Below are 24764 nucleotides of genomic sequence, written 5' to 3'. Positions count from 1 at the left end.
ACATGAACTGCTTGCCCCCTAACAACATTCCTGATACATACCGGTAAAAAAAGCAACAGCAACCGGGGGGGGGGGGAATAAAAGATCTGGAATTTTTACTAGAAGAATTTCCAAACATCTAGTTGGGGGGATTAAAGACTTTTCATGCTGGTAGTCACTAAGGAATTATGGCCTTCAGAAACCTTAAGCATGAACAATCTTGTGGCAAATAGTTTAAAATCCATACATACACCTAAAATAATAGCTATTGAAGAAGAGAATGAAAAAAATAGATTGTGCTGATGGCATATCTCTTTAATTTAGGTTAGTGGTTTCCTTTCCATTTTAAGTCAAGGTTATAGCACTTTTCTTTATTGATCTTGTCATTGCGATGGCAGAGTGTTGTATGTAGGGTGTGTCCAGACCCGTAGGCTATTGTACAACGGAGCCGTCTGTCTTCTCTTACTAAAAGGTTATTATATAAACACAAGTGAAGACCCGCAAAAAAACCCACCACCACCACCCGCTGGTAGTGTATTTTGGTCTTACTTGTTTCTACATTCCATCCCTTTTTAAAGTATGCATTAAGCACAACATTTTTTTTAATTTGTAAATTTGCACATTACATCTTAAATGTTTACTCTGTGCAAAAAAAAAAAAGTATATGAATCATATCCTTTTTATTTCTGTTAGATGTACATATGACCCACCACAAATCACTGGTACATTTTGTCATTGCAATATTAAAACTGTTTTGCTCTTGCTATTTTCATTTGTTTCTAATGATTAAATATAACATAAGTAGCAAGCCATTCAACGGATCAAAATCTACAGCAGTGGTTCCAAATTAGCCAAGTACTGCAGATGCCCTGTTTTTCAAAAGCCAAGCCATGGACCCCCCTACTTTTGAAAATTTTTATATCTCTATAGTAGTTTTTGTTACGTGAATGGTACCATGGACCCCCTGGGTGGGTTATGCGGATACCCTGAGTTCCATGGACCAACAATTGGGAACCACTGATCTACAGTATAAGGCAGGCATCCCCAAACTTCGGCCTTCCAGATGTTTTGGACTACAATTCCCATCATCCCTGACCACTGGTCCTGTTAGCTAGGGATCATGGGAGTTGTAGGCCAAAACATCTGGAGGGCCGCAGTTTGGGGATGCCTGGTATAAGGTTTTTCTCAGTGTTATGTCTCTATGGCTTGCTCAGCAATTGGACATTATTGCTGAGTTACAGGGGAGAGAGAAAGCACTAGGACCAGTTACACTTCAGTCAATGGGCCAAAAGGGCTCCCATCCCTTCTTTGCCACCAGCAAAGGTATGTCCCAACTTGTGCAAGCCCAAAATTATCAGGGTCAGCTGATATTTACAGCAAAGTAACAGCTGGCGGTTATTTCCCACTTCAAAATTAATCGAAACCAAGTAACCCTGGAAGCTTCATACACTTCCTACCCATCAGGCATGTCAAACCTGCGGCCCTCCAGATGTTTTGGACTAGAATTCCCATCTTCCCCAACCAGTGGTCCTGCTAGCTAGGGATCATGGGAGTTGTAGGCCAAAACATCTGGAGGGCCGCAGGTTTGACATGCATGGACTACGCCCTCAAAATAAAAAACATTCTTTGATTCTTATTTTTTAAAAGAGGGGAGTAGCTGCAGTGCTGAACTCTTAAGTTTGTTTGGATGTGACCCAATAAGGATGAGGTGGGGAACTGCATCTGGATGGTGGGCTGCATCTCCCTCACAGGACATGTTTGACAGGCTAGCCAGGCCACCCACCTATTATTCACCTGTCGTAATTACGCCAGGTGACCCATTTTTCGTACCTCTGAGCATGGGAGCCCCGGCAATCAGCTTTTCACTGGGGCTTGCAAAGCACCATGCTCTGTGTTTTGCAAGCCCCGATGATCAGCTGGTTATTAGCACTTGCAAGCCACTGAACAGACATCCCCCACTGCTGCAATAGGGGTTTACTACAGCTCCAGGTGATTCCAGTCAGGTTATGGATCTGGCAAGCAAACTCCTAGAAATGGATGGCTAGCAGTTGCTTATTATCCATCCGTACTCTTTCATTCAGCTGGCAAAAGATTTTGGATCCTGATGCTTATTTTCATTCCAGTACCCAAATTCTGAAAGTGCTGGAAACCCTTATAGACCACAGAGGTGCAAAACACTTTATTTAAGCTCACACCTACCTCAATAAGTGTTTAAATTTGCATTTTTTAAATGAAGAAAACAATGCAAAGGAAATAGACTTCTGCTGCAGTTGCTTTTTGTTGGAGTGTAAAAAAATGAGTAATTATATATGTGGGGGGGAAAGGAGGTATTTTGGCTGCCGTTATGATCCTAATTCTTGGGAGCCACCCAATCTATAGGAAAATCACACTGGAATAGCTTCAGTCGATGCTGAGTTGTGATGTCAGCTAATTATCCTTGTAACAGTACAAATGAGGAATCTAATCCTCAGTAATAATGTAATTGGGGGGGGAATCATTTTGTTAATTTTAGCTACGTCTTATTGATACACCATTTTGAGACTTTTGCAATTAAGTGATTTGTAAATCTAAATAAATACATAAACATTAATATTGTGGTGGCACGATATGTCAGGGATATGTTTCATTTAATAGGAAACATTTTTCCTTTATGTCTCCCACTGACCTTAAACTCTTTGCATGGTAGTAGCAGTTAAAGGCATAAATTAAAGGCAAGTTGGGTATTGTCTGGGCTTGGCCTGCTATCTGTTTAGAAGCTGCAGGAAAAACAAAACAACCCAGAAGTGCTGCTTGTTCCAGCTAATTCATGGACAGTTTGTTATTTTCAGTGCAGTGGTACCTTGGGTTACAGACGCTTCAGGTTACAGACTCTGCTAACCCAGAAATAGTACCTTGGGTTAAGAACTTTGCTTCAGGATGAGAACAGAAATCGTGCTTTGGCTGCGCGGAAGCAGCAGGAGTCCCCATTAGCTAAAGTGGTACCTCAGGTTAAGAACAGTTTCAGGTTCAGAATGGACCTCCAGAATGAATTAAGTTCTTAACCCGAGGTACCGGTACCACTGTATATGGCACAATATAATGTCAACTAAAAAAGAAAAATTATACTGACTTGATCAGGATCTGTTCTAAGAGTATGCCTCGCTGCCCACGTGTGTGTGAAATACTATCCCCAGCCAGAAAACCTTTAGACAAATTACCCACAATTATCTCTTCATTTGCCTTGTTCTTAACATTTTCCTTCCCACATACATGCTTAAATTAATTTAGACTAGTTTCAACAAGAGTAGTCATCAAGGTTATTTTGTTTATCTGTTGCTAGATCCAGTCGAATACGGGGAATGGCACAAAGCAGAGAACGAAGAAATGATATATGATTGCAGCTTTCATGGTGGTGTTATTAATGTGGAACATGGCCGTAATCCAGAGAATTCTGTGATACCCTGAAATTATAGCTGCAGTTAATACCTGCAGCTGGAAGGGATTACAAGAGAACATGGACTCTCTAACAAGTCCATTCTAGGGAAGCACTGAAGAAAGGACACTAGAGTATACTTTACAATATACTTTTTAAAGCTTTTGTTCAAAACAGTTATCATGGTGCCTAGGGCCTCTATCAACCATAGCCTGGTGCTATCAAGGGCATTAATGTTAACTGTAACTTTACTTTTGGTAGTACAGTTAATACTTTCCTTTGGAGTTTTGTCTCCTACATTCCTATTTAACCACAAATGAGTCAGTCAGTATTTAGAGTTTTGCTTTACAGACAGTAGTTTTCCCTGAAGTCCACTGGGAAAAGTGGACTCTTATGCACATCAGATCTGTAACAGATAATAGAAAGTAAAACGCAACCTTATAACAGAAACAAGATGCTTTCGCCATGCCATCATTTTGTATCTTTAAAATAAATCTAGGATTAAGTGTTGTAATTCAGTGGAGTGCACTGGGCATGGTATTGGGATACTGTTCCTTTTTAACTCTTTTTCTCTGCTTTGGTTTGGTGGATTTTGGTAAAACTATTTGGGTGTTTAGATTTACTGGGCTTTTTGTATTTTAAACATTTTAAGCTGCTGTGTGTTTAAAAAATCCACCCACCCCTTAAAGTTTGTACCTTTTAGAACCTAAAGTTCGAGACAGGTAACATATTTCTAAAGTGATAAAAATGTAAATTTCATGAATCAGCAAAATTAAAACGCTTCGTCCTATTTAGATAGCAACAATTAAATTCAATATATACTGGCTCTCCAATGTAATCAATGATGCTTGAAGATAATACTGCATTGGTTAAATTATGCCCATGGTGAGATATATAATAATTAAAATAATCCCTCCATATTTAAATAGCTGTCAATGCAGAATTTTTAAAATACTATCTCTGGTCACAAGATGATCAGTAATAATAGTCGAGGAGCTGTCGCCAAGTTTGCTATTCAGGTACAATGTAGTAAGAAAAGAATGTTTATTTTTTATTAAAAATGTGTGTGTATATATATGAATATTACACATCTTAGTGCACCGATTATACAGTTGCCATCGTTTATCTTACACTCTTTGTAAGAGAATGTTATGTAAGGATTAAAAAAAGAAAAGGTACACAACCATCATCTTGTGTGGTATCTTGCTTATTTCAAGTGACATGTAAATTGTGAGTAGGTTCTATATGTTTGATTTCATCCTTTGATGTTTTAAAGGAGTTTGCAATGGCCCAGGTGACTTGTTAAACTAGGGTGCGACCGGGAGGAGGGAGAGAACACTTCCACTCTCTCGTTCCCTAGCGGTGGATCAGGGCTGTCAACTCCTCACAGCGCTCGCGCGCTTTTCAAGAGCTGTATGACAGGACTGAGCAGTCCTCAAGTTCGAGGCGGCGAATTAAGTTCCCTTCCCCAATCTTCCAGTAGCTAAAATACACAGCGGGGCACTGTGGGTGGCAACCCTAAACTGGGGGCGGGCGAAAGTATTTTAATAATTTCCTCGAGAGTTGTATGGTGCTGTGTGGCGCCCTTAAAACTTTTTTTTTTGCTTTGAAAAGTAGGGCGCGCAACTCCCTGAACCGTGAAAGAGCGGCTTTATAACCGCGGCGCAGGGAGAGGGCGCCGCTGAGGGTCGCCCGGGAGGCGGGCCAGGCGTCCACGTGCAGCGAGCGGGGAGAAGGCGGGGAGACGCGGAATCCGCCGCTGGGCCGGCGGGGGCGGTCCTGGCGGAGCTGGGAACCGCGCCAGGCTGGCAGCGCTGCTGGTGCTGCGCGTACTAGTGCCGTGGCCGCCGGCGCTCCTGGCCAGGCAGCGGCTGCTTCGACTGCTGCTTCTTCGGCTCTCCGACGCCGCCGCGATGCCTCGCCGGATGGAGAAGTTCTTGCAAATTGCCCCGCACTCCTTGGCCATCGTCCTGAGCCCCAGCGGCGGGGAAGAGGTTGCCTCGCGGCCGGCCAGGCACCGAGAGGAGCTGCAGGAGGACTGCGGACAGGCGGAGGACGACGACGACGACGGGGAAGGTGAGGGCAAGCGGCGGCGGCGGCAGCAGCAAGGGGAAGGAGCGCCTCCGCCGCCGCCGCCGCCGGGCAGCGACTCTCTGGGTCGCCACCACATCGGCTACGAGATCTTCGCCGACTTCAAGCAGGAGAACATGCAGCATTTCTGGAACAAGAAGGTGACGGCGGCAGTGGCCGAGACTTTCTTCCTGGGCTGGATCGACGAGCAGGTGCTGCTGATCCAGGGCAAGGAAGAGCACCTGGAGGCGCTGCGCGAGGGCTGGATGCGCAGGTCCCTCAAGCCCCCCGCGGGCTTCCGAATAAAGTGCCTGGGTAAGCGCGCGCCGAGGGCGCAGGGCCGAGCGCGCGGCGGGGCAAGCCGGGGCAGGACGAGGGAGGGAAGCAGCGGCGTCCCCCAGTGGAGGCGCGGGGTGCGCCTGCGCAGGGCCGACGAATGTCAACCCCCCCCCCCCAACAGCTCTGCCTGGCAATTTGGAAAGGCTCTGAGGGAGCCCAGGTTACGTTTTTTGTTCCCTCTGCCCAAAGGGCGACCTGGGCATCTTCCTGGGAAAGCGCGCGCTCCACCTTCTTGCTTCCCACTCAGTCCGTTACCCCTTCAGCGACCTCCTAATGATTTCTGCCTAGCTGAACTCTTGTCAAATGCGTTTTCCTCTTGATAGAGGAGGGGAGGGGTGTGTAAGTATAATACAACATACTGGTAATATAATACACGACGCAACCATTGTGTGATTTGAAGAAGAAAAGCAGTGTTTGATTCCTGAAAAGTGGCAGGGCTTTTGATTGCGCCCATCCAGAAGCGGCCTATTCTCTAGAAAAAAGGATATTGCCTCCTTTTCACCCCCTCTGGTGTGTCAACAATTGAATACAGGTTTAACAGGTAAACTGCTAAGAAAAGTTCCATTTCCTTAGCATTTTACCTGTCAGTCCCGTCTCTGGTTTTTTCTGTCTTTTTGATAGGCAGTTCATGTAGATTAACTAGTGAGTGTTGTAGGAAAAGTGGGAAAAATATCTCCACCACCCTCCTACCCAGATCAATTGGTCACTGTCTCTCCTTTCCCCAATTTTTAACCTCCCCATCACTAAATAAGCTAAGTGCACATGCCTAACATAATCACAAACTTTCCCATCTAAGCTCCAAAACTTCATTTGCCAAAAGTTCAACAACTAAAAAAGGCTCAACAACTTTGCCAAGAATAGCTCAACAACTTGTGTCTGAATTTGGGGACTTGTGCATGAAAATCAGATGCTGTACCACTCAGCTGTGGCTCAGTAGCTGATCTGATTTGTAGCTGAGCTGATTTGTTACACTGCCTTATACAGTATTTGTTTATCCTTTGGTACATCAGACGTGGGACCCAGGTGGCGCTGTGGGTTAAACCACAGAGTCTAGGGCTTGCTTATCAGAAGGTCGGCGGTTTGAATCCCTGCAACGGGGTGAGCTCCCGTTGCTCGGTCCCAGATCCTGCCCACCTAGCAGTTTGAAAGCACATCAAAGTGCAAGTAGATAAATAGGGACTGCTCCGATGGGAAGGTAAACGGCGTTTCCATGTGCTGCTCTGGTTCACCAGAAGCAGCTTTGTCATGCTGGCCACATGACCCAGAAGCTGTCTGTGGACAAACGCCGGCTCCCTCGGCCTATAGAGCGAGATGAGCGCCACAACCCCAGAGTCGGACACGACTGGACCTGATGGTCAGGGGCCCCTTTACCTTTACATCAGACCTAGGTAGATATGTATATGTGGAAATACTAGAAACTTGAAGATGAAATGTAATGGCTTCTTATAGTAGGCCAACACTTTTTGCTTTTGCTGGATTTCTACCATGATTTTGCAGCGTCTGCCTAAGTCTCCTGTACCTGGGATGTTTCTCAAGACTTACTTGTTGTTGTTTTAGTGTGTCTCAGAGTCTATGTCCTATATCATACCGTAGACATTTGGGAATTTTATTATGGGACAGTAATGGTCACCCCCTGCAGTAATTCATGTTTACAATGGCAGGTGCATTTGTGTGAGCTCTGTGAATCATGTTTTCGTAGATCATGCCAGAAAATGAGCATGCCAGTGCTCTTCACAGCTCTGGCAGAAAGAAGCAATACTATTTAATTTGTGTTGTGGTGTCTTGTCCATATAAACATTCCTGCTTCTGTTTCTGTGGGTGAACTGAAATAAGCTGCAGATTCTAATCAACATGATTTAAAGCAGTAGAGTCCCACTGAACTCAGTGAGACTTACTTCAAAGTATACTTGAAAGGGTTGAACTGTGAGTGGTGCAAAAGGCTAAAGTTCTGGTTAGTGCCACTAAATTATACAGTAAATGACATGGGAATAACTTCCTGGATTCTGTTTTTAACTGCTTACAACATCTATCCAAATTCCTTATGCCTGTGTTAACAGCATGTTGTATTTTGTATTTCCATAATCACTGAGAGCATTACGTTTAATTACTTATGGTGGGCAGGTCACAGTCTTTCCTTTTATGATGTGGGTGTCAACAGTTCAAATAAAATGCCGTTTTATTGACTATTTTAGATATTCCCCCAGTTCTTATTTTAATCTGGATTTATTGGAAGGGTTACCCTAAAGGCCAGTCAACTGTCAGTTGTTTAGTTTGTTGTCTTTGGATTTCTTTCACCACCTTGAATGCATCATATTGTTTTTGTGCCTTGGGCAGCTAACTGTATTGGGGTGAACCCAGATTGTCCTGCATTTCACTCTTTTCTTTTGAAAAGTTTTTATACTTACTTTTCTGCAAGCTCCACAGTGAGATGAATGTCAAATGTTTCACCTTTTAAATGTTTATCACAAGATTCTGTATTGATATTTAAAAGAGATGGTGGATGCTATTTATTTGCCTGTCACATATGCATTTACTGCCTTACTAGAAACAAGCAGATCTCACCTTCCTCACTTTCTGCTCCACAGTAAGTAAAGTGTGTACCTAGCTGGGGACTTTATAGAGGAGGAACAATGAGAAGTGTGGGTCTTGGTTGTACCCTTCCAGCCCATTTCACTGATACTGCATTTCAAGATTAGATGCAGTGTTGTATTTATATAAAATGCCCCACCTTCCTGTGCTATTGGCAGTTTTTAAAAAGAACAAACATTGCTACACCTGCATATGCTTTCCCTGCTTTTTACAAATATCAGTTTTCTGGTTGCCCCTGCTATGCTGGCATCTGTGCCTGTGAATTCCCAAGCATTTGTACAAAACGGAGCTTGTTTACACCATGGCTTTCCACACACACCCCTCTGCCTTATACTGTGTCTTCTAGCCCAGAATTGTCTCTTGTTGGCAGTAGCTCTTTGAGGTCTAAGAGTGGTCCTTCCCTTTACCTGCTGTTTGATCCTTTTAACTGGAGTAGCCAAGGATTGAACTTGGGGCCTTCTGTGTATTTATCATGTGCTCTGCCACTGAGGTTTTGCCATTATTAGATGCAAAATGCCACATTTATAATAGGGTGTACTTGATACCTTGAATTTGTATGTACTGCAAATAGGATATTAAGGCTAAAGTGTTGGAACTCTAAACACTGTAAGGAATGGTTTACACCAGGCATGTCAAACCTGCGGCCCTCCAGATGTTTTGGCCTACAACTCCCATGATCCCTAGCTAGCAGGACCAGTGGTTGGGGAAGATGGGAATTGTAGTCCAAAACATCTGGAGGGCCGCAGGTTTGACATGCCTGGTTTACACAGTAATTGTTGAGTCAATCATGTTTCTGTGAGTGAAAGATATGAGTAATTGTACAGTGCCCAAAGGCTAAAATCTTTCTGCAGCTGTGAACTATCTTTGCTTTTAATCTTAGAATTAGTGTATCTTTTAATATTTGTAAACCATGTGTAAGAGAGAGAGAGAGAGAGAGAGAGAGAGAGAGAGAGAGAGAGAGAGAGAGAGAGAGAGAGAACTTTGCTTAGTTGCATATATAGCAGAAACATAGTATATTTGTTTCATTGTGACCTACTACACTGGGGCTCTTATTGTAAATCTAGTTGGAGAACATTAAGGTGTCCATGTATTGAACCTGATCAATTAGTTGCTGCTGACAGCCCATCAGTGACCGAAAGTTTAGTGCAGGGCAAATAAGGCTGACAGGGCTTTCGAAACTCATGGAATGAGACATTATTGCTCTTCTCAGCCCTGTGTAACCTCTCTTAATATGAGTGATAATGGGATTTTGTGATGTACTTTTTTCTAGTTGCTTCTTATGCTGTACTCAAAATAGTCTCAAAGAGTTTATTTAGTACCAAAATTGCTCAAGTGTTAGAAAATTGGAGGGTGTGTCTATACTTCAATGTTGGCTGGAGATGAAGCCTTGCATGGAATTTTGCACAGAAGTCAGCAATCAAAGGACAAGACTTAATGAGAATGGTATTTTTAAAAAGGTTCTCCATCAGAGGGAAACTAGTAAAGAGCTATAGATGATCACTACTCTAATCTGTGGTTGATACTTCACCTCTCAACCAACATGTATGATATACTTGTCTAGAGCTCTTAGGCAGGAGAGTTTGAAGTTAATTCTACAGCAAGCAACAAGAAGGCACTTCTTTTCCCTACTTTTATTCTTTATTGACCAACTTTGTCAGCTATGGATTTTCTCTGTGTCCGTCTGCAGCCAGTTGTTGCTGTTTGCTTTATTGTACGATGCTAATACTGCTTTAGTAGGTGGGCTTCAAATTTGCCCTATCCAACAGTTGCAGCTCTTGTTACAGTCTTCACTTGCTGAATTAATGTGAAGTAAAGAGATTTGTTTGAAAAATGTCAGCATTATACAGCCAGGAAGGGCCTGACATTTGGCTGGAACAGGCCCACAGATTTTATAAGTGATTGGTACAGTTCAGAAGCCAGCTTCCTTAATTGGAGGGTGACTTCACCAGCATGTACAATAATTAAACAAAATATACCAGCAACAGTCTGGCAAAGGGGGATTCAACAGGAATATTGTTCCTTTGTTTAGACGCTGCCATGCATAACAGTAGAGGGGCTATATGCTGTTCTCTTGAGTTGAAGCTGAGTGTGCACATTCTTCCTTTCCCCACACCTCCCTCTCTCTCTTTCTTTTTCTTGAAATGAAATTAACCCCCTGCTAATTTTTGCTCCCAGGAGTGGTGCTTTGTTGTAATTTTCTGGTCATTAGTGAATAACTGTAGAAACGTACAGCAGATATAGCACATGAAATGCTGCTAATTCGTTGATGGGTAACAAAGTATGTATTGCCATGTTCAAAATATCCCTTTTTAACCATGAAAACTTCACTTCCTTGAAAAGTTGTTTTGGTTTCACAGTACAGTAATAGTTACTCATCTGTAGTAATCCCTCTCCTAGAGGAGTAAGGTTTATTCATATATAACAATTCTGTGTCTTTTAGAACAATTCTGGAAGTTATCTTCATATTGTCCATATTAGGGCTTGCATATCTATAGCAGAGTTGATGCTCATTTGTTAAAGCATTTTCAGACATAATTTATTGAGGTATAGCTTCTATTGAGATGTGATGTTTCCCAGCACTAGCACAGAAATTTTTGGCTGCAGGGGAAGTGGTGATTTTCTTCCCAGCTTATCATTGAGATAATAAGTACAGTGTGAAGTGTGTGCATGTTTCATCAAAGACACTGGCTAGATCGTTTTGTCAAGACACTAGTGGCAAGCAACACCATTTCCTCCTGTGTTTATACCAATTTGATGAGTGCTTAAAAAATATTGTGTGTGGTTTACACCGTTCAAAAAAATATTTTAGAATGTGTTTCAGCCCAATTTTCTGGAGGCTGGATTCCAGTGCTGGGCAGGGGACAAAGTGGGCAGGGCAAAACAAAATAATATTCCCAAGAAAAAGAAAAAGAAAAACTGCGTGTTCTCTATCCCCCACAATGTTGTCACAGACACAACTTCACCTGGCACATAGCACTCATCATCTACCTTCCAGGATCAGTCAGCTGGTGCTTCCTGTCACAAAGCCAGGCTCCAGGCCTGATGACATGCAGCCATTCCCATGCATATTTACTCAGAAGTAAGTCCCATTTAGTTAGACTTTTTCCCAGTTAAACATGTATAGGATTGCACCTTAATAATTGTTTATAAAGAAAAAAATGTTTTTATAATGAAGCACCCAAGGGCATCTGCCCAATTGCAAGAAAGTTTTATGTCTTTTTAGTGAGATACTAACTTTAGCTCTCTTCTCCCCAACTCCCAAGTTAAATTGGGACAGTCAATGGCTGGGCAGGAAAAAACCTGTTTGTGCTATTATTTGAGGAAGTGTAAAAATAAGCTGTCTGCCCCAAAACTTTTGCAGGCACAAACAGTATTAGAAATGGGATTGTGTATAACTGCCCTGACACCACTGTGAACACAAACAATCATGAATGCAAAATAAAAGGGACCTCTGGAGGGCCCCCAAAGTTTTATTGTGAATATCTTCAGTCACACATCAGTTTCCTACATTAAAGTTTAGTTTTTAATTGCTTTTTAAGAGTATTATTAGGCTACCAAAACAAATGAAACTTTTTCTTTGTCATATAGGATTGCATGTATTATTGGGTAACACAGATAATAACTGTGCAGTAACTATGTAGTTTGGAGTGGATATTTTATGTATCACAAGTTTTTGGATGCAATTTACCCTTTTTCAGCAGAAAAACAACCACACTGTTTAATTGGTGCCTCTTTTTACAAAGAGTTCATATTAGGTGACTCATACTTAATGTCATACTAACCAGCCAGAAGTATCAGTATCAGATGATGAGATCTCTAAAGCAATGCAGTAGCTGGTTACAGTAAATTTATCTTGAGCACTGAATAAAGCAATTTGGACAGCCTTAGGTCTTGTTGTTATTGAACATTGCTTATGTTTTCCAAAACCTTGGTTTCAATGTCTCCACTGAAATAACTTTAAGTGAGGAGAAGAAAAGAGAGATATATTTGAGAACTGAATATGCACCACTGTGTATCTACTTGTTGATACACAATTTTGTCATTTCTGCAGAACTTGGTGTTTGCCACTGTTCTGTTCTTTGAATTAATGTGTTTCATAACTTTAAGTTAACATATTGAATCCTGGATGCTTGGGGGGGAATAAAGAAGGTCTCTACATCTTAAAATAAACAAACATGAAAAAGGTATTGATGTTCTTCTGTGGTTAGGGTAACCTGCATGAACTTTTATCTCAAAGCATTAAATATTAGTTTATTGTGTGGATTGGAACAAGGCTTATCATCATCAGGCCCTTAAGCAATAAGTACAGTACTGTATACCTTCAATAAATAGGTAAACAATGCAATATGGGTACTTGACATGTTTTATTTATTCGAGGTATTTTCTTCGGACCAAGCAGTCCTAAGGTAGCTTCCACCAAATAAAAATACAAAATATATTAGTCAAATAAATAAATTAAATAAATAAATAAATAAATAAATAAATAAATAAATAAACTATGGTGATAATCCCATTGAAAATAGCAGTAGGGCTCCACAACCATAAAACAGCCATAAGAGCAGCATTCAACCTAGCATAAAACCAAATTTTCTCATTCAGTAACTTTTAAAAATTGCATAGCACAGTTAATCAACAAACCAATTCATTTGCTGCTTCTTACAAAACAAATATTAAACGCACAAATCTTGCATTGTGTGTAACCTTGTACTTGGCAAATGATTAACAAGAAAGAAAATTTCTCATGAAAAGTTTACTCTCTTCCTCTATATAGCCCCACACTTGCTGTGCTTGATGTGTGAGTTTACAGCACCTACAAAGTACAGTACTATTTTCTGTGGTAAGGCAGATCTTTGCGAAGTTAGCTAGCAGGCATTCTAAAAATGTGCTGTTTATCCATTTACTTAACTTCAAGGAAAAGTGGTGAATCTGTGTTACTTCTCAAAAACGGCTGCTGCTAACTTATTTTTCATTGTGTTTTTTTTGGGGGGGGGGCATTGCTCCTTGTAGTATTTCCTGTTCCAGAGCTTGTTTGGTCCTGGGCAGCTGAGGCATTTCAGTCAACCTCCAGAAACCCAGCAGCCATAGCGCTTGTACTTGTCTTCTCAATCTTGGGAGTTGGGTTGAGGATCACCACAAAACCTCCAGGACGATTCCCACCCACCTCTGCAGGTTTTAAAGCAGGGATCCCCAAACTCGGCCCTCCAGATGTTTTGGGACTACAATTCCCATCATCCCTGACCACTGGTCCCGTTAGCTAGGGATGATGGAAGTTGTAGTCCAAAAAAATCTGGAGGGCCGAGCTTGGGGGTGCCTGCTTTAAAGCTTGGAAGGAGGACTGTTCATCGTGCTGCAGAAACTCACTTACCATGGTGAATGACAAGTTGGAAGGAAGCCTGCTCTCAGCTCTAACCCCCTGCCCTAATTTTCTTGAGCTCTCTTTTCTGGCAGCTGTCTATAGCTCACCCCTAACAACTGCACAGATAAATGCACATGTTAAACTTGCTCATTTCAGTGATGGTCAGTTTTTGGGGTGAAGTGTGCCACAAGTCAAGCCCAGAGTATCTGATAGTGCCACAATAAACTACTAGTACCTTGGAGTAGTTTTGCCACTAATCTGCCTTCGAGAGCAGGCAAAAGCACATTGTTCAGGAGGAGGCAGGAAAAAGCCCATATGCCATAGTCATTGCTGTCATGCTGTATCCAGGCCTATGGGTCCATGTGCTTTTATGAAAGTATGTCTCAAACCTCCATGATCCATGCTATGTGTGATATTTGAGCTGCAGGTTGGCTAGCCATGTTTTCTCTGCATTTATAGTGCTGTTTCTTCACTACCTGTACAGGTAGATCCTGGTTAGAGCACATGTGTTGGTTATGTATCTCCAATACAGTGCTGGTCTTGAATGGCCAATGATTCAGTTGTTTAAGGCAGCAAGGTGTGTCCCAGTGTGTATACCCCATCACTGCGCATCTTTGTTATTTTCTGAAATAATTATAGCAAATGATGTATTACTTTTAATTCTGCCCTTTTAGGATAAAGGGTCATTTCGGTTGCTGTTAAGCTAGTTTTGCCTTTTGCCAAATTCTAGTTAATGGTGTAAGACATGTGTTGGCAAAAGCCTTGGAGGGGAAAACCTTACTTCCTACTTCATCTTAAATGTTTTTTTTCTATGAGCTTAATTACAGGGCTTTACCTTTCTTCTGTAATTAACCTTTCAGTTAATTCTGTTTTTTTTTTTGCTTTTAAAAGCCTGTGATTTCTTGTAACAACTCATCTTCTCATTGACACATAACTGTAGACTGAGGGCATGTTGGACAACGCTTGCCTCCTCTAGAATATGAGCATCCTTCAGTCTCTGCTTTCTGCGTTCTTTTTTTATATGCACTAATACTGTATAGTAGTAGACAGCTTCTTGAGAAGTATGCTGAATAAAAGGTATGTTATCTGTTTGCTTTTGGTAATTATGTCTAATAACGCTGCCCTAATTAGAGATAACACTAGGGGCCCTCGAGGCAAACTAGACAACCACCTGGGTTGCCCAAATTTCAGGTATCTCAGCCCTGCATATGCCAAGAGTTGGTGAGAGCTGAGCAGTGTAGAGGTTGTCAATGCAAACCCCAACCCCTGCTGCATAGCTCAGTTGTGGATTGTGTCCCTAATCTTGAACTACATCACCAGCTTGCTCTCTAATTCTAACTAATTCTATACTGTACTTGTAGCATTGTTCCTTCATTCCATTATAACTGTGTATTAGTTACAACACTTAGCATTCTTTTGAAGGTACTAATTAATCATTACTTTCTGTATTATTGTTATTATTAGCATATTGGTATCATTTGTGGCCTTAACAACTAACAGGACTTTTGTAGCTCTTTAGGTGTCACTTGTGTTAGTTTCACTTTCTCTCCATCTCCTGCAAAACACAACAATAAGAGGGAAACATTGGTGGCTGCTTGTGCATTACTTTCTTCTTGCTTTGCTATAAATACTTGCAAATACAGTAAGCTTACAGTTCACTGTAAAATGCACACAATGGTGTTTGCAATATTATTGGATGGTGTTGGCAAACCCAGGGGTTTGGAGATGCCCATTGCTTCTTCCAATACATGGACTTCCTTCCTGACATTTCAATTGCTTCTTGCATCTTTCTTCTTTGAGTGGTGCTAGCTTTTCAGAACTGTCTACTGTATATTGAAACTGTCATGATGCAGTAAATGTCACAATAAACACCTTGCTGCAGCTCTCCTTGCTGTTACTGCACAGTTCACTTGGCACTATTCAAAGTAGCCTTGCACCCAATGCCTGCAAACAGAAAATAAAACTTGGCAGTAATTTGTTTACTTTTGAAGTTTATACCTTGTCCTTCAATGGTCAAATGGCATTCCAAGAACACCCTTTAAAGGAGTTTAAAAAATGCAAATATGATAAAAGATGAAACCAGGCAAAGGGCCTTTTCAGCAGTGGCACCCACCCTGTGGAATGCCCTCCCATCAGATGTCAAGGAGTTGAGTAATTATATAACCTTTAGAAGACATCTGAAGACAGCCCTATATAGGTAAGTCTTTTAATGTGTAATGTTTTAGGATGTTTTTTTGTATGTTGGAAGCCGCACAGAGTGGCTGGGGTAACCCAGTCAGATGGGCAGGGTACAATTTACTTATTTATTTACAAAATGTTTCCATTTAAATTGTGGGATGATCAAAATGCAACACTGTGCTGCATATCAAGTGTTTCACAGGAAATTCATTATGCCACATTGTGTTTTTCCCAGTTGAGGAAACATTGTTTTGTATCTCTTCTTGCAAACTGAGGCAGAAATCCTGTGCTAGCCTTTGCTCTCTCTCTCTCTCTCTCTCTCTCTCTCTCTCTCTCTCTCTCTCTCTCTCTCTCTCTCTCTCTCTCTCTCTCTCTCTAAACCTGTCAGAGGTTGTACTGTCCAATGGCAGCTGCCATCAAGCGGATGAGGATATTACATGTCTATAGAACAGAGGAGGCTGTGGTTGCTATGCTATCCCCTGTAAATGTACTTCCAAGGTTACTTTGAACTACCTCTGCTCAAGTGTGAGCCATGTAACATTAGGCCAGTGATACAGCAACAGGCCAGCGATTAGCACAACTGCACTCTAAGGTCCAATTCAGAAGTTTACCTCTACAACATGGCTGCTGTTGACAATCACTTCTGCACATGGTTGAGCTGGAATGCACAGCAAGTACCCATGCCAGCACTGTGAGCCTGTCAGATGTGTGAGGCTCTCGCTGGCTTACTCACAGTGCGATTTGGCTGATCCACATGGAAAAGCAGACTCAGACTTCGCAGCTGGTGTATGGAGGAGCCCCAGCCACACGAAAGCGATTTTCAAGAGCAACCACAAACCCATAATTTTGTGAATATAAAGCAAATGCTTTTAGTATGGAGCTGCTCATAATATTTAATAAAGGCATAGTTTGTCAAATGCTGTAGCATTTTTCTGAGACCACTGCTATCTGTAGGTCCTTCTTGTCATTTGTGGGAGTAGATGCACTTACGTTTCTGTCAGTTTCTTTGTATTCTATTTCTGAGCAGTAAAAAAAAAAAACCCACAGAGATAGGCTAAGAATCCACCCCCCCAGCTTTTGACAAAACCTGCCTCAATGCCAGATGAACAAGGAGCTAAAGGTGAAAATGTTCACAAATCCTAATGTTTCTTTGGCCACAGATGCTGTGGGAAGTATCCATGTAGATACTTGACAATATCTGCAAGCCCAGACAGTGAGTCTAAGACTCTCTAAACCCAGGATCAACAGCTGTCTCTCTAATACTCTGGTAGGGGCAAATCTAATTTCATTAAGCAAGGCATATTCCCTTTGATCCTGTCACTTGAAGCTATCTTTTTCTTATTAGCCAACAATGTCTGGACAAGTTAATGCATTGTTAGCTGTGAGCTACTTACAGAAGGGACATTTTTGTGCCTTGCTGTGAAATCATTGTGACATACCTCTATTATGAAATATTTGTCAGGATCTTCACAGTCACTAATGGGTGTTGGAGGTGGGGGAGGAAAGAGGAGGAGCAAAGTAGCTTAAAGCAACGTTACCTAGCCAGACCATTAAATATGTTTTCACATATTGCTTTCTCTTGGACAAAGGTAAAATCGACTTTCCTCTTCTCTCCCATGTTTGTTTGTTTGCATTCTAAGAAGGTTCCGTTTTATTGTGGTTTAGTAAAGGTAAAGGGACCCCTGACCATTAGGTCCAGTCATGACCGACTCTGGGGTTGCAGCGCTCATCTCACATTATTGGCCGAGGGAGCCGGTGTACAGCTTCCAGGTCATGTGGCCAGCATGACAAACCAGAGCAGCACACGGAAACACCTTTACCTTCCCGCTGTAGCGGTACCTATTTATCTACTTGCACTTTTACATGCTTTCAAACTGCTAGGAATTGTTTACTATTGCTATTAATAATACACATTAATAAAACATTCATTAAATCTGTTTTATGAATGCATAATAATATTAAAAGGCACCATTATTCATGACTAAGTAATGTTTCTGCACTAACCCTGCAAACTGGGTCAGAATTATTATTATCCCCATTCTGCATGCTAAGTGAATAGTGACTTCTAATGTGTACATGGCTGAGGTGAGGTTTTGAACATGGCTCTCTCACTCTTAGTGACTCTGATTTGGCAGCCTATAAATCGTTAACACTTTGAGAGCACCAGCAAAATTCAGTAACAGTCATTGCTTGAATGAATGCTAAACTTACATAGGGCGTTAGCTGGTGATAAATGCCTGACATTTCTTTACTGCACCTACCAGTACATATATTATTTTTATTTCTTACTCTCTCCTAGATACAAAATTGCTATAGGTAAGAATAGGTAATAACATCCCTGCAGGCTGCATCCTGCTTTCCAAGGCCCCTCCCTAGACCACACGCCCTGTGTGTGTTGACTCATTTGCTGGCTGGTCCTTTTCTGAAGAATAAAGGGAGAACAACTTTGATGGTAGAACAGCCTCAGCAATTTTAATATGTGTCTTGCAAACTTCATTGATTTTCCCTGGCTGAACAGTCTTAACACTACTCATCTGTGCTGTCTTTATTGCTGGGAAGTTCATAACAACATGCATCAATGTCTTTTTCTTCACTGTCACACTGAACATATTTCCTGTTGTTGTGGATAGTTTCTGTGGGATCTAGATAGAAGATGGTTTTGTGTGGTTGTTGTGTGTAGAAATCACTTGCACTTTAACCAGCAGCCTTAAATTGCAGGCTTTATAATTATGTTTTTGTTGACCCATATACATATTAATGAAGGTGTATTGCTCTTTTGTGTTGGGAGCTTCACTGACAGACTTTAAAATTTGTTTGATAAGGGTGGACCCATTTTCTTGGAGGCCATCCTGGCTGACTGCCTGGCTGGCTGAATGTGTCCCTAATTGTACCAAGTTACCATATCCAAGTCCTATGTCATTGGTCACCATTGGCAGAAGTAAGAAAACTTGTTTTGAATTTTTGTCATAGCAGCGGTTTATTAATTATCCATAATAATACATAATAAATAGACATGAAAGAGAACAATAAGTAAAGTTAGTTTTTTTGGGGGAGGGTGTAATAGAAGTTTGAAAAACAGATATGTCTTGAGTGAAAAAACTTCTAAATAAATGAAATAATGCCCTTGTTACAATATTGGACTTACGGAAAATAAACTGAATTGATGTAGCAAACTACGTTCAACCATGATGGCTGGGGGTGGGAAACTGCTGAGAGATGAGAGAATTTTATACATATATGAAGTTATGGGATCAAATAAAATTCTTATTGAAGTGAATGGTTTCCTATGTTAAGCCCTAGGGAAGGGCAAGTCCATATACTAACAATAATTTATTATGTTTTGTTATGTCCGGTTGCCTACAAGTACCAGTAAGTGAAACTTGAGTTGTGTGGTAGATCTGTTAGGAGAAGGTGAGGAAAACTTTGTGAGGCATTGTATATTGATATGACACAGGTAAGCAGATTACCCTGGAGCTAGTCAGCTGTTAAAACTGCTCTCGGCTGTTTGACTTCTGTGGGGAGGATGGGAGCGGGGTTGGTGTAAATATTTGCACAGTCTAATCTTTCTAAAAGATCTGGAGAATGTTGATGTGCTAGTTCAGATGTGCTGCAGCTTAATTTCTGTACAGTCCGGTTTCATGGGGTCAGTGCACTGGTATGCCAGAGCATTGTCTTGTATCGCCTTCTGTCTCTTTTTTACAAGCACAGCTACTCCCAGTTATGCTGTTGTTTCAAAAAGAAGTGAGCGAACCTTTTGAGTTGTGTGACTGTTGTATAAAGAAAAACAAACTCACCTATGAGGAGTTATCTCATTACAAAGCTCTTGGTAAAGCTGTAACTTACTAATCAAGAAGCTACTTAATGAAATATGTAATTTTAAAAATGCATTCCTTTTTACCTGAGCACAGGGGTAGGCAACCTAAGGCCTGGGGGCCGGATGCGTCCCAATCACCTTCTCAATCCAGCCCACGGACGATCCGGGAATCAGCGTGTTTTTACATGAGTAGAATGTGTCCTTTTATTTAAAATGCATCTCTGGGTTATTTGTGGGGCATAGGAATTCGTTCATGCCCCCCCTGCAAAAAAAATAGTCTGGCCCACCACATGGTCTGAGGGATGGTGGACCGGCCCACAGCTGAAAAAGGTTGCTGACCGCTGCCTGAGCACATGAGCAAAGGATCTTGATCCAAGGTGTGTAAAAGCGCCAGGTTTATTTACCAGAAAGTCCCAGAAAGTTATACATAGAAAAACTTCAAGATGTGAAAAATGTGTTTGGTTCAAGTCCCACAGCTGCTGCAAACTCACTAGAAGGATGGTTTTATGCAAACCACTATATCTTGGCTAATAATATTGGGCTATCGAACAGGGTCCATATAATGATTACAGAGATACTGTGTGTGGAACTCTGTTACTGATGAAACTATCAAATTTGGTGTCACCTTTAAAAAAAACACCTTTTGGCTGTGGAAAGTTCTGCTTCTGAATGTTATGGTAACTGGAAGAGGACCATCTTAAAATCCAGATCACTATTGTGGACAGTGTTGGTTGCTTATTCAATGGCCACATTCAGACTATCATTTGTCTCTATAAATAATAGTTTATGAAGTTATGTATGAGTGCTGTGGCCATTATTATTATTTTATTATTTATTTAATTTATATACAGCCCTTCATCCGAGGACCACAGGGCAATTGACAATATGAAAACACAAAAATACACAACATGGTAACAAACAAAACAGCCCCCTTCCCGTCATAGATTTTTAAATTAAGCCGTGTATTTCTCCTTTGCCTCCTTCCATCTTGTGGGCTTCATTGCAGAGATCTTGAATTATGCCAGAGTTCCTTGTTAGGTCCAAATTTGGGAACCTTTGGCTTAATAATGTCTGCTAATAAACCAAAGGGAGGATTAGATTGAAGTGGGAAGAGAGGAGTAGTCTCTTGGGCCATCACCACCCTGAACTTCTGAATTCAGTGAAACTACCAAGAGAACTCCTTCTACTGATCCCGAGAGGTTCTGTAGGGGGAAAGGTGGTCTCAATCATGTTTGGGGCCTGTCAATTAGGCCTTTTAAGCAATAGGCTGAGCATTTTTAATTGGGCTAAGAAACAAACTGGCAACCACACCTCTTACGTTTTATTAGCAATTAGCTGGCCCTGCCACGCATTGCAGTGGCTAATCCCTGTGACTGCCACCACCCTGTCCTGATCCATGACCTATTCTGCCCCCCCCGGCTCATTCCTGTGAATCCCCCAACTCCCTCTGCCCCCAACCCCCACCCAGGCGAGTCAGTACCTCCATTCGGCTTAGTCTGTAAAGGGTTCGGCCTTGTAGGAGGAGGAGGAAGAGGAGTGAGCGGGATTATGGCAGTATTTGCTGTCTGTTCCTTTGATGTCCACTTGAGGGCGGTATATTTTGGCTTTTTTAAAAGAGAAAACCACGTTTTTAGGTGTGTTAGGGGTGGGATCTTAACAATCTAATGTTCTGCAAACAGTCTCGTATTGGCAAGGAATGCTGTGTCCAAATTTGAGCAGAATTGGTCAATCGGTTTCCAAGAAAAGTGGACTATAACAAACATGGCCCTTTTATATATAATATAATAATAATTGATATAATATAATGTAACATATATGAAGAAAGAAAGAAAGAAAGAAAGAAAGAAAGAATAGAAAGATGGTGGAAAAAAACCCCAGCTGGTTTGGGTCCAAGCCATAAATTTGAGTATATCTAAAAATAAATTACCCCTTGACACACAATTGTACATGACAATTATGAGATGATAATTTTTGTGAAGAATGAAGTGTCATAAATATGCCACTTAAATAGGGTTGAATATTTGGTCATGGCTGACAGGAAAATGAGTTAGAAAATAACAGGGACGTTTGTGCTGTACCTTTTGCAGAGATTCTGGAGGTTATCTCTGAAAATGATCTTTGTTCTGTTTGTGAGAAAGTTCTGAGGTATGCAGCTACAATGAATGTTAAACTTAGAAAGCAGCACAGTGAGGAGTTCTGGCTGCTACTGCTTCCCTTCAGTTGAGCTGGTTGCAGGTGTTTGCAACTTAAGTCTTTCCCTGAAATGCCCACTGCTTGAAACAGTTACTAAACCTACATATTTTTTCATCACAAGTGGGCAATTTATGCAGCCCATCTTGGCCTTTTTAGTCCACAGTCAGCTTCCATTTTGCCATCATTTATTGCACTTATTTCTACTACCAAGTGCAAAAAACCCATTTGTTTAATTTTAAAAAGGTGTTGCATTCTTTGTCTGTAGAATGGTATCTGAAGTGCTTTAGAATTGTTAGAAAAGCCATAATATTAGCAGCAATAAAAACAATATTATTATTATTATTATTATTATTATTATTATTATATTAAAAATAAAAACAATTATTATGAGTATGAAAATCATGATAAAACTAAGTTCAAACCCATGGTGTTTGTGCTGTGGCTAAAGTTACTTCACACATCACAGGACAAATCTGGTAGAAGCCATTTTGAGTACATAGGTGATCACCCCCTTTTTTCCTTTTAGAAATAATCTCATTAGCCTGACCGTTAGGTCCAGTCGTGACCGACTCTGGGGTTGCGGCGCTCATCTCACTTTACTGGCCAAGGAAGCCAGCGTACAGCTTCCGTGTCATGTGGCCAGCATGTCTAAGCTGCTTCTGGTGAACCAGAGCAGCGCACAGAAACGCCATTTACCTTCCTGCTGGAGCAATGCCTATTTATCTACTTGCACTTTAACATCCTTTTGAATTGCTAGGTTGGCAGGAGCAGGGACCAAGCGGGGATTGGAACCACCGATCTTCTGATCGGCAAGCCCTAGGCTCAGTGGTTTAGACCACAGCGCCACCCACGTCCCTAGCCTAGCAGTGCCATTTTGAAATGACCATGTTTTTTCCTGAAAAATTGGGTTCATGGACCAGGATAGTTTGGAAAAGATTTATGGAGAATTAGAAAGCTTCCTCAGAACTTTGTGATATTTTAGCTGGTTTTGTTTGGTAACAGAATGTTTGGTAACAGAAATCTGCTCATCTTACTGGATTTTTTTGGGGGGGGGGGTTGTCTCCTAAAGTTACATGGGAAGAATGGCAAATTTTAAATACCGCTCCTGTGTTTGCTAATTGAGTTGTTTGAGGTTGTAGTGCTCAATATGTCTTGCCTCTTTCACTTATATTCTAATTTAATTCACCATGGTTTCATTCTTTCATTCCTAGAGACTGTTGCTTACAAACCTCACAGGCAGATTTCTCTGGTTAAAAACCAGTGGTTTCCTGTGATTCATTGTTTGCAAGTCACAGTGAGATCTTTAGGTGCAAAGCAGTATAGATATGCAAAGTGGGATTTAGACAAGAGTTGCTAAAACCAGCCTTGTCCTGATTAGCAGCTTAAAAGTAATGGAAAACATGGGTGAGAGTATTCATTCAAAAGATTATTAGCAGGGCCAGTGGGGGTGGGATAGGAGAGTCATTTTGTCCCAGGGTCTCAAGATAAAAGGAGACTTCAAATTTATTTTTTCAGCACTTGATAAGTTTTGCAACTTCTTTTTTATGCACATACGACCCAAATGTTTGCTACAAAAGCATTTGTTAAATAAGAAAATATGTATTCAGATTATTTCTCAATCTATTTTTGGTGCCTTATGTTGTTTTTAGGTCTTGTCATTTCATTTTTTAATATGGCCAGGGAGTCTCAAAAGCTAGATGTGACCCAGGCCTTCCTGGACCTCTTAGGGGGCCTGATTATTAGGCATAAGTTTTAGTATCCTTAAGTTATCAAGAAGTCATGTGTGTTTACTGAGAGAAAATGAAAAATAGATTGCCTATGCCCAAGGATCACAACACTGGCGTTCTGCCAATGTTGAGTAAGGCTGTAATTATGAAGAAGTCCAAAGATTGATTTGGAATGAGGTCATATTTATGTAAATATGCAAATCAGGGCCACATTCTAGGAGACTAAAGCTTTTGTAATTATTTGAACAGAGGCCTGGGGCTCTTTTCATCTCCTCAGCCGGAGTTAGACAATATATTACTTGGCTTGATGTGTGTCAAATTCTCTCTATGCATAAGGCATAATATAGTGTCTTTCACTGGTTATTTCGTATAGTTAGGGCCACTTTGAATGTGGTAACAGTTCTGTGGTCTTTCTAAACGTTAGTTTTTTCACTGAGAGCGGGGAATAATTAAAAAGCCTTTGCCTGTGACACAGATTTCATGGAAAACTTGGGGTTTTCAGTGCAAGTAAAAACTATAAACTAACCCTGTCTGGTTTGTGTTTGTGTGTATCACAGGAAGGAAACTAGTCTTGGCTGCAGAAAAAAAGTATGTTCCCAAGGAAAGGAAAGGGTGTAACTTGTCCTAATTGAGAGGAAAGGGTGTGGATTTGATAATAATTTCAGGAAACAATAAATAACTCAATTCTTGTCCAACCATCCATCCAACGGCAATCACTGCTACAGTATTTGTTTGCTATTTGGATTTTCAACTTCTTTCGGCTTGTGATACAAAGTAAATGAAGATCACCAATCTTCTTTTTGGGGACATGCAAAGAGAGTTCATGTAAAGCAGGGGTGTCAAACTCAAATTCATCGGGGGCCGCATCTGAATTTTTGGTCACCCTCAAAGGGCCAGTTGTATCTGTAGGAAAAATACCCTTTAAAAGAGGTATCAGGGGGGGGTCAGGGGGGAGGAGGGGGGAGGACAAACCCAGCTTTAAAATGGACCACCTTTGACTCTCAATGCCCACGGGGTCTACTGGTGGCAGAAGTGGACTTGTGGGGGGAGGGAGGGAAGAAGGATGGAGTATATATATTATGTTTTGTTCTGTTTTGTCTATATTAA

At 41.3% G+C, this 24764-nt stretch overlaps 2 protein-coding genes across 3 annotated transcripts in view; both read left to right on the top strand.

Annotated features, from left to right (window-relative positions):
- The window catches only part of TRAPPC11 (trafficking protein particle complex subunit 11), a 72131-nt gene that overhangs the window by 34244 nt on the left and 13123 nt on the right, over window positions 1-24764 (top strand). Inside the window, exon 30 of one of the 2 annotated variants that reach the window (XM_060278734.2) lies at window positions 3299-4577. The exons of the other annotated variant lie outside the window; for it this stretch is intronic. Coding sequence (XP_060134717.2) covers window positions 3299-3346 — 48 coding nt within the window. The 3' untranslated portion in view covers window positions 3347-4577. Of the gene's footprint in view, window positions 1-3298; window positions 4578-24764 lie in introns of those variants that run through there. 2 annotated transcript variants of the gene reach the window in all.
- The window catches only part of STOX2 (storkhead box 2), a 134993-nt gene continuing 115395 nt past the window's right edge, over window positions 5167-24764 (top strand). The window contains exon 1 of the mRNA XM_088661058.1: window positions 5167-5776. Coding sequence (XP_088517184.1) covers window positions 5305-5776 — 472 coding nt within the window. The 5' untranslated portion in view covers window positions 5167-5304. The remainder of the gene's footprint in view (window positions 5777-24764) is intronic.

The sequence above is a fragment of the Zootoca vivipara genome, chromosome Z1 (genome assembly GCF_965207765.1).
Source record: "Zootoca vivipara chromosome Z1, rZooViv2.hap1.1, whole genome shotgun sequence".
Lineage (NCBI taxonomy): Eukaryota > Metazoa > Chordata > Lepidosauria > Squamata > Lacertidae > Zootoca > Zootoca vivipara.
This window is presented reverse-complemented; position numbering and strand designations above follow the sequence as displayed.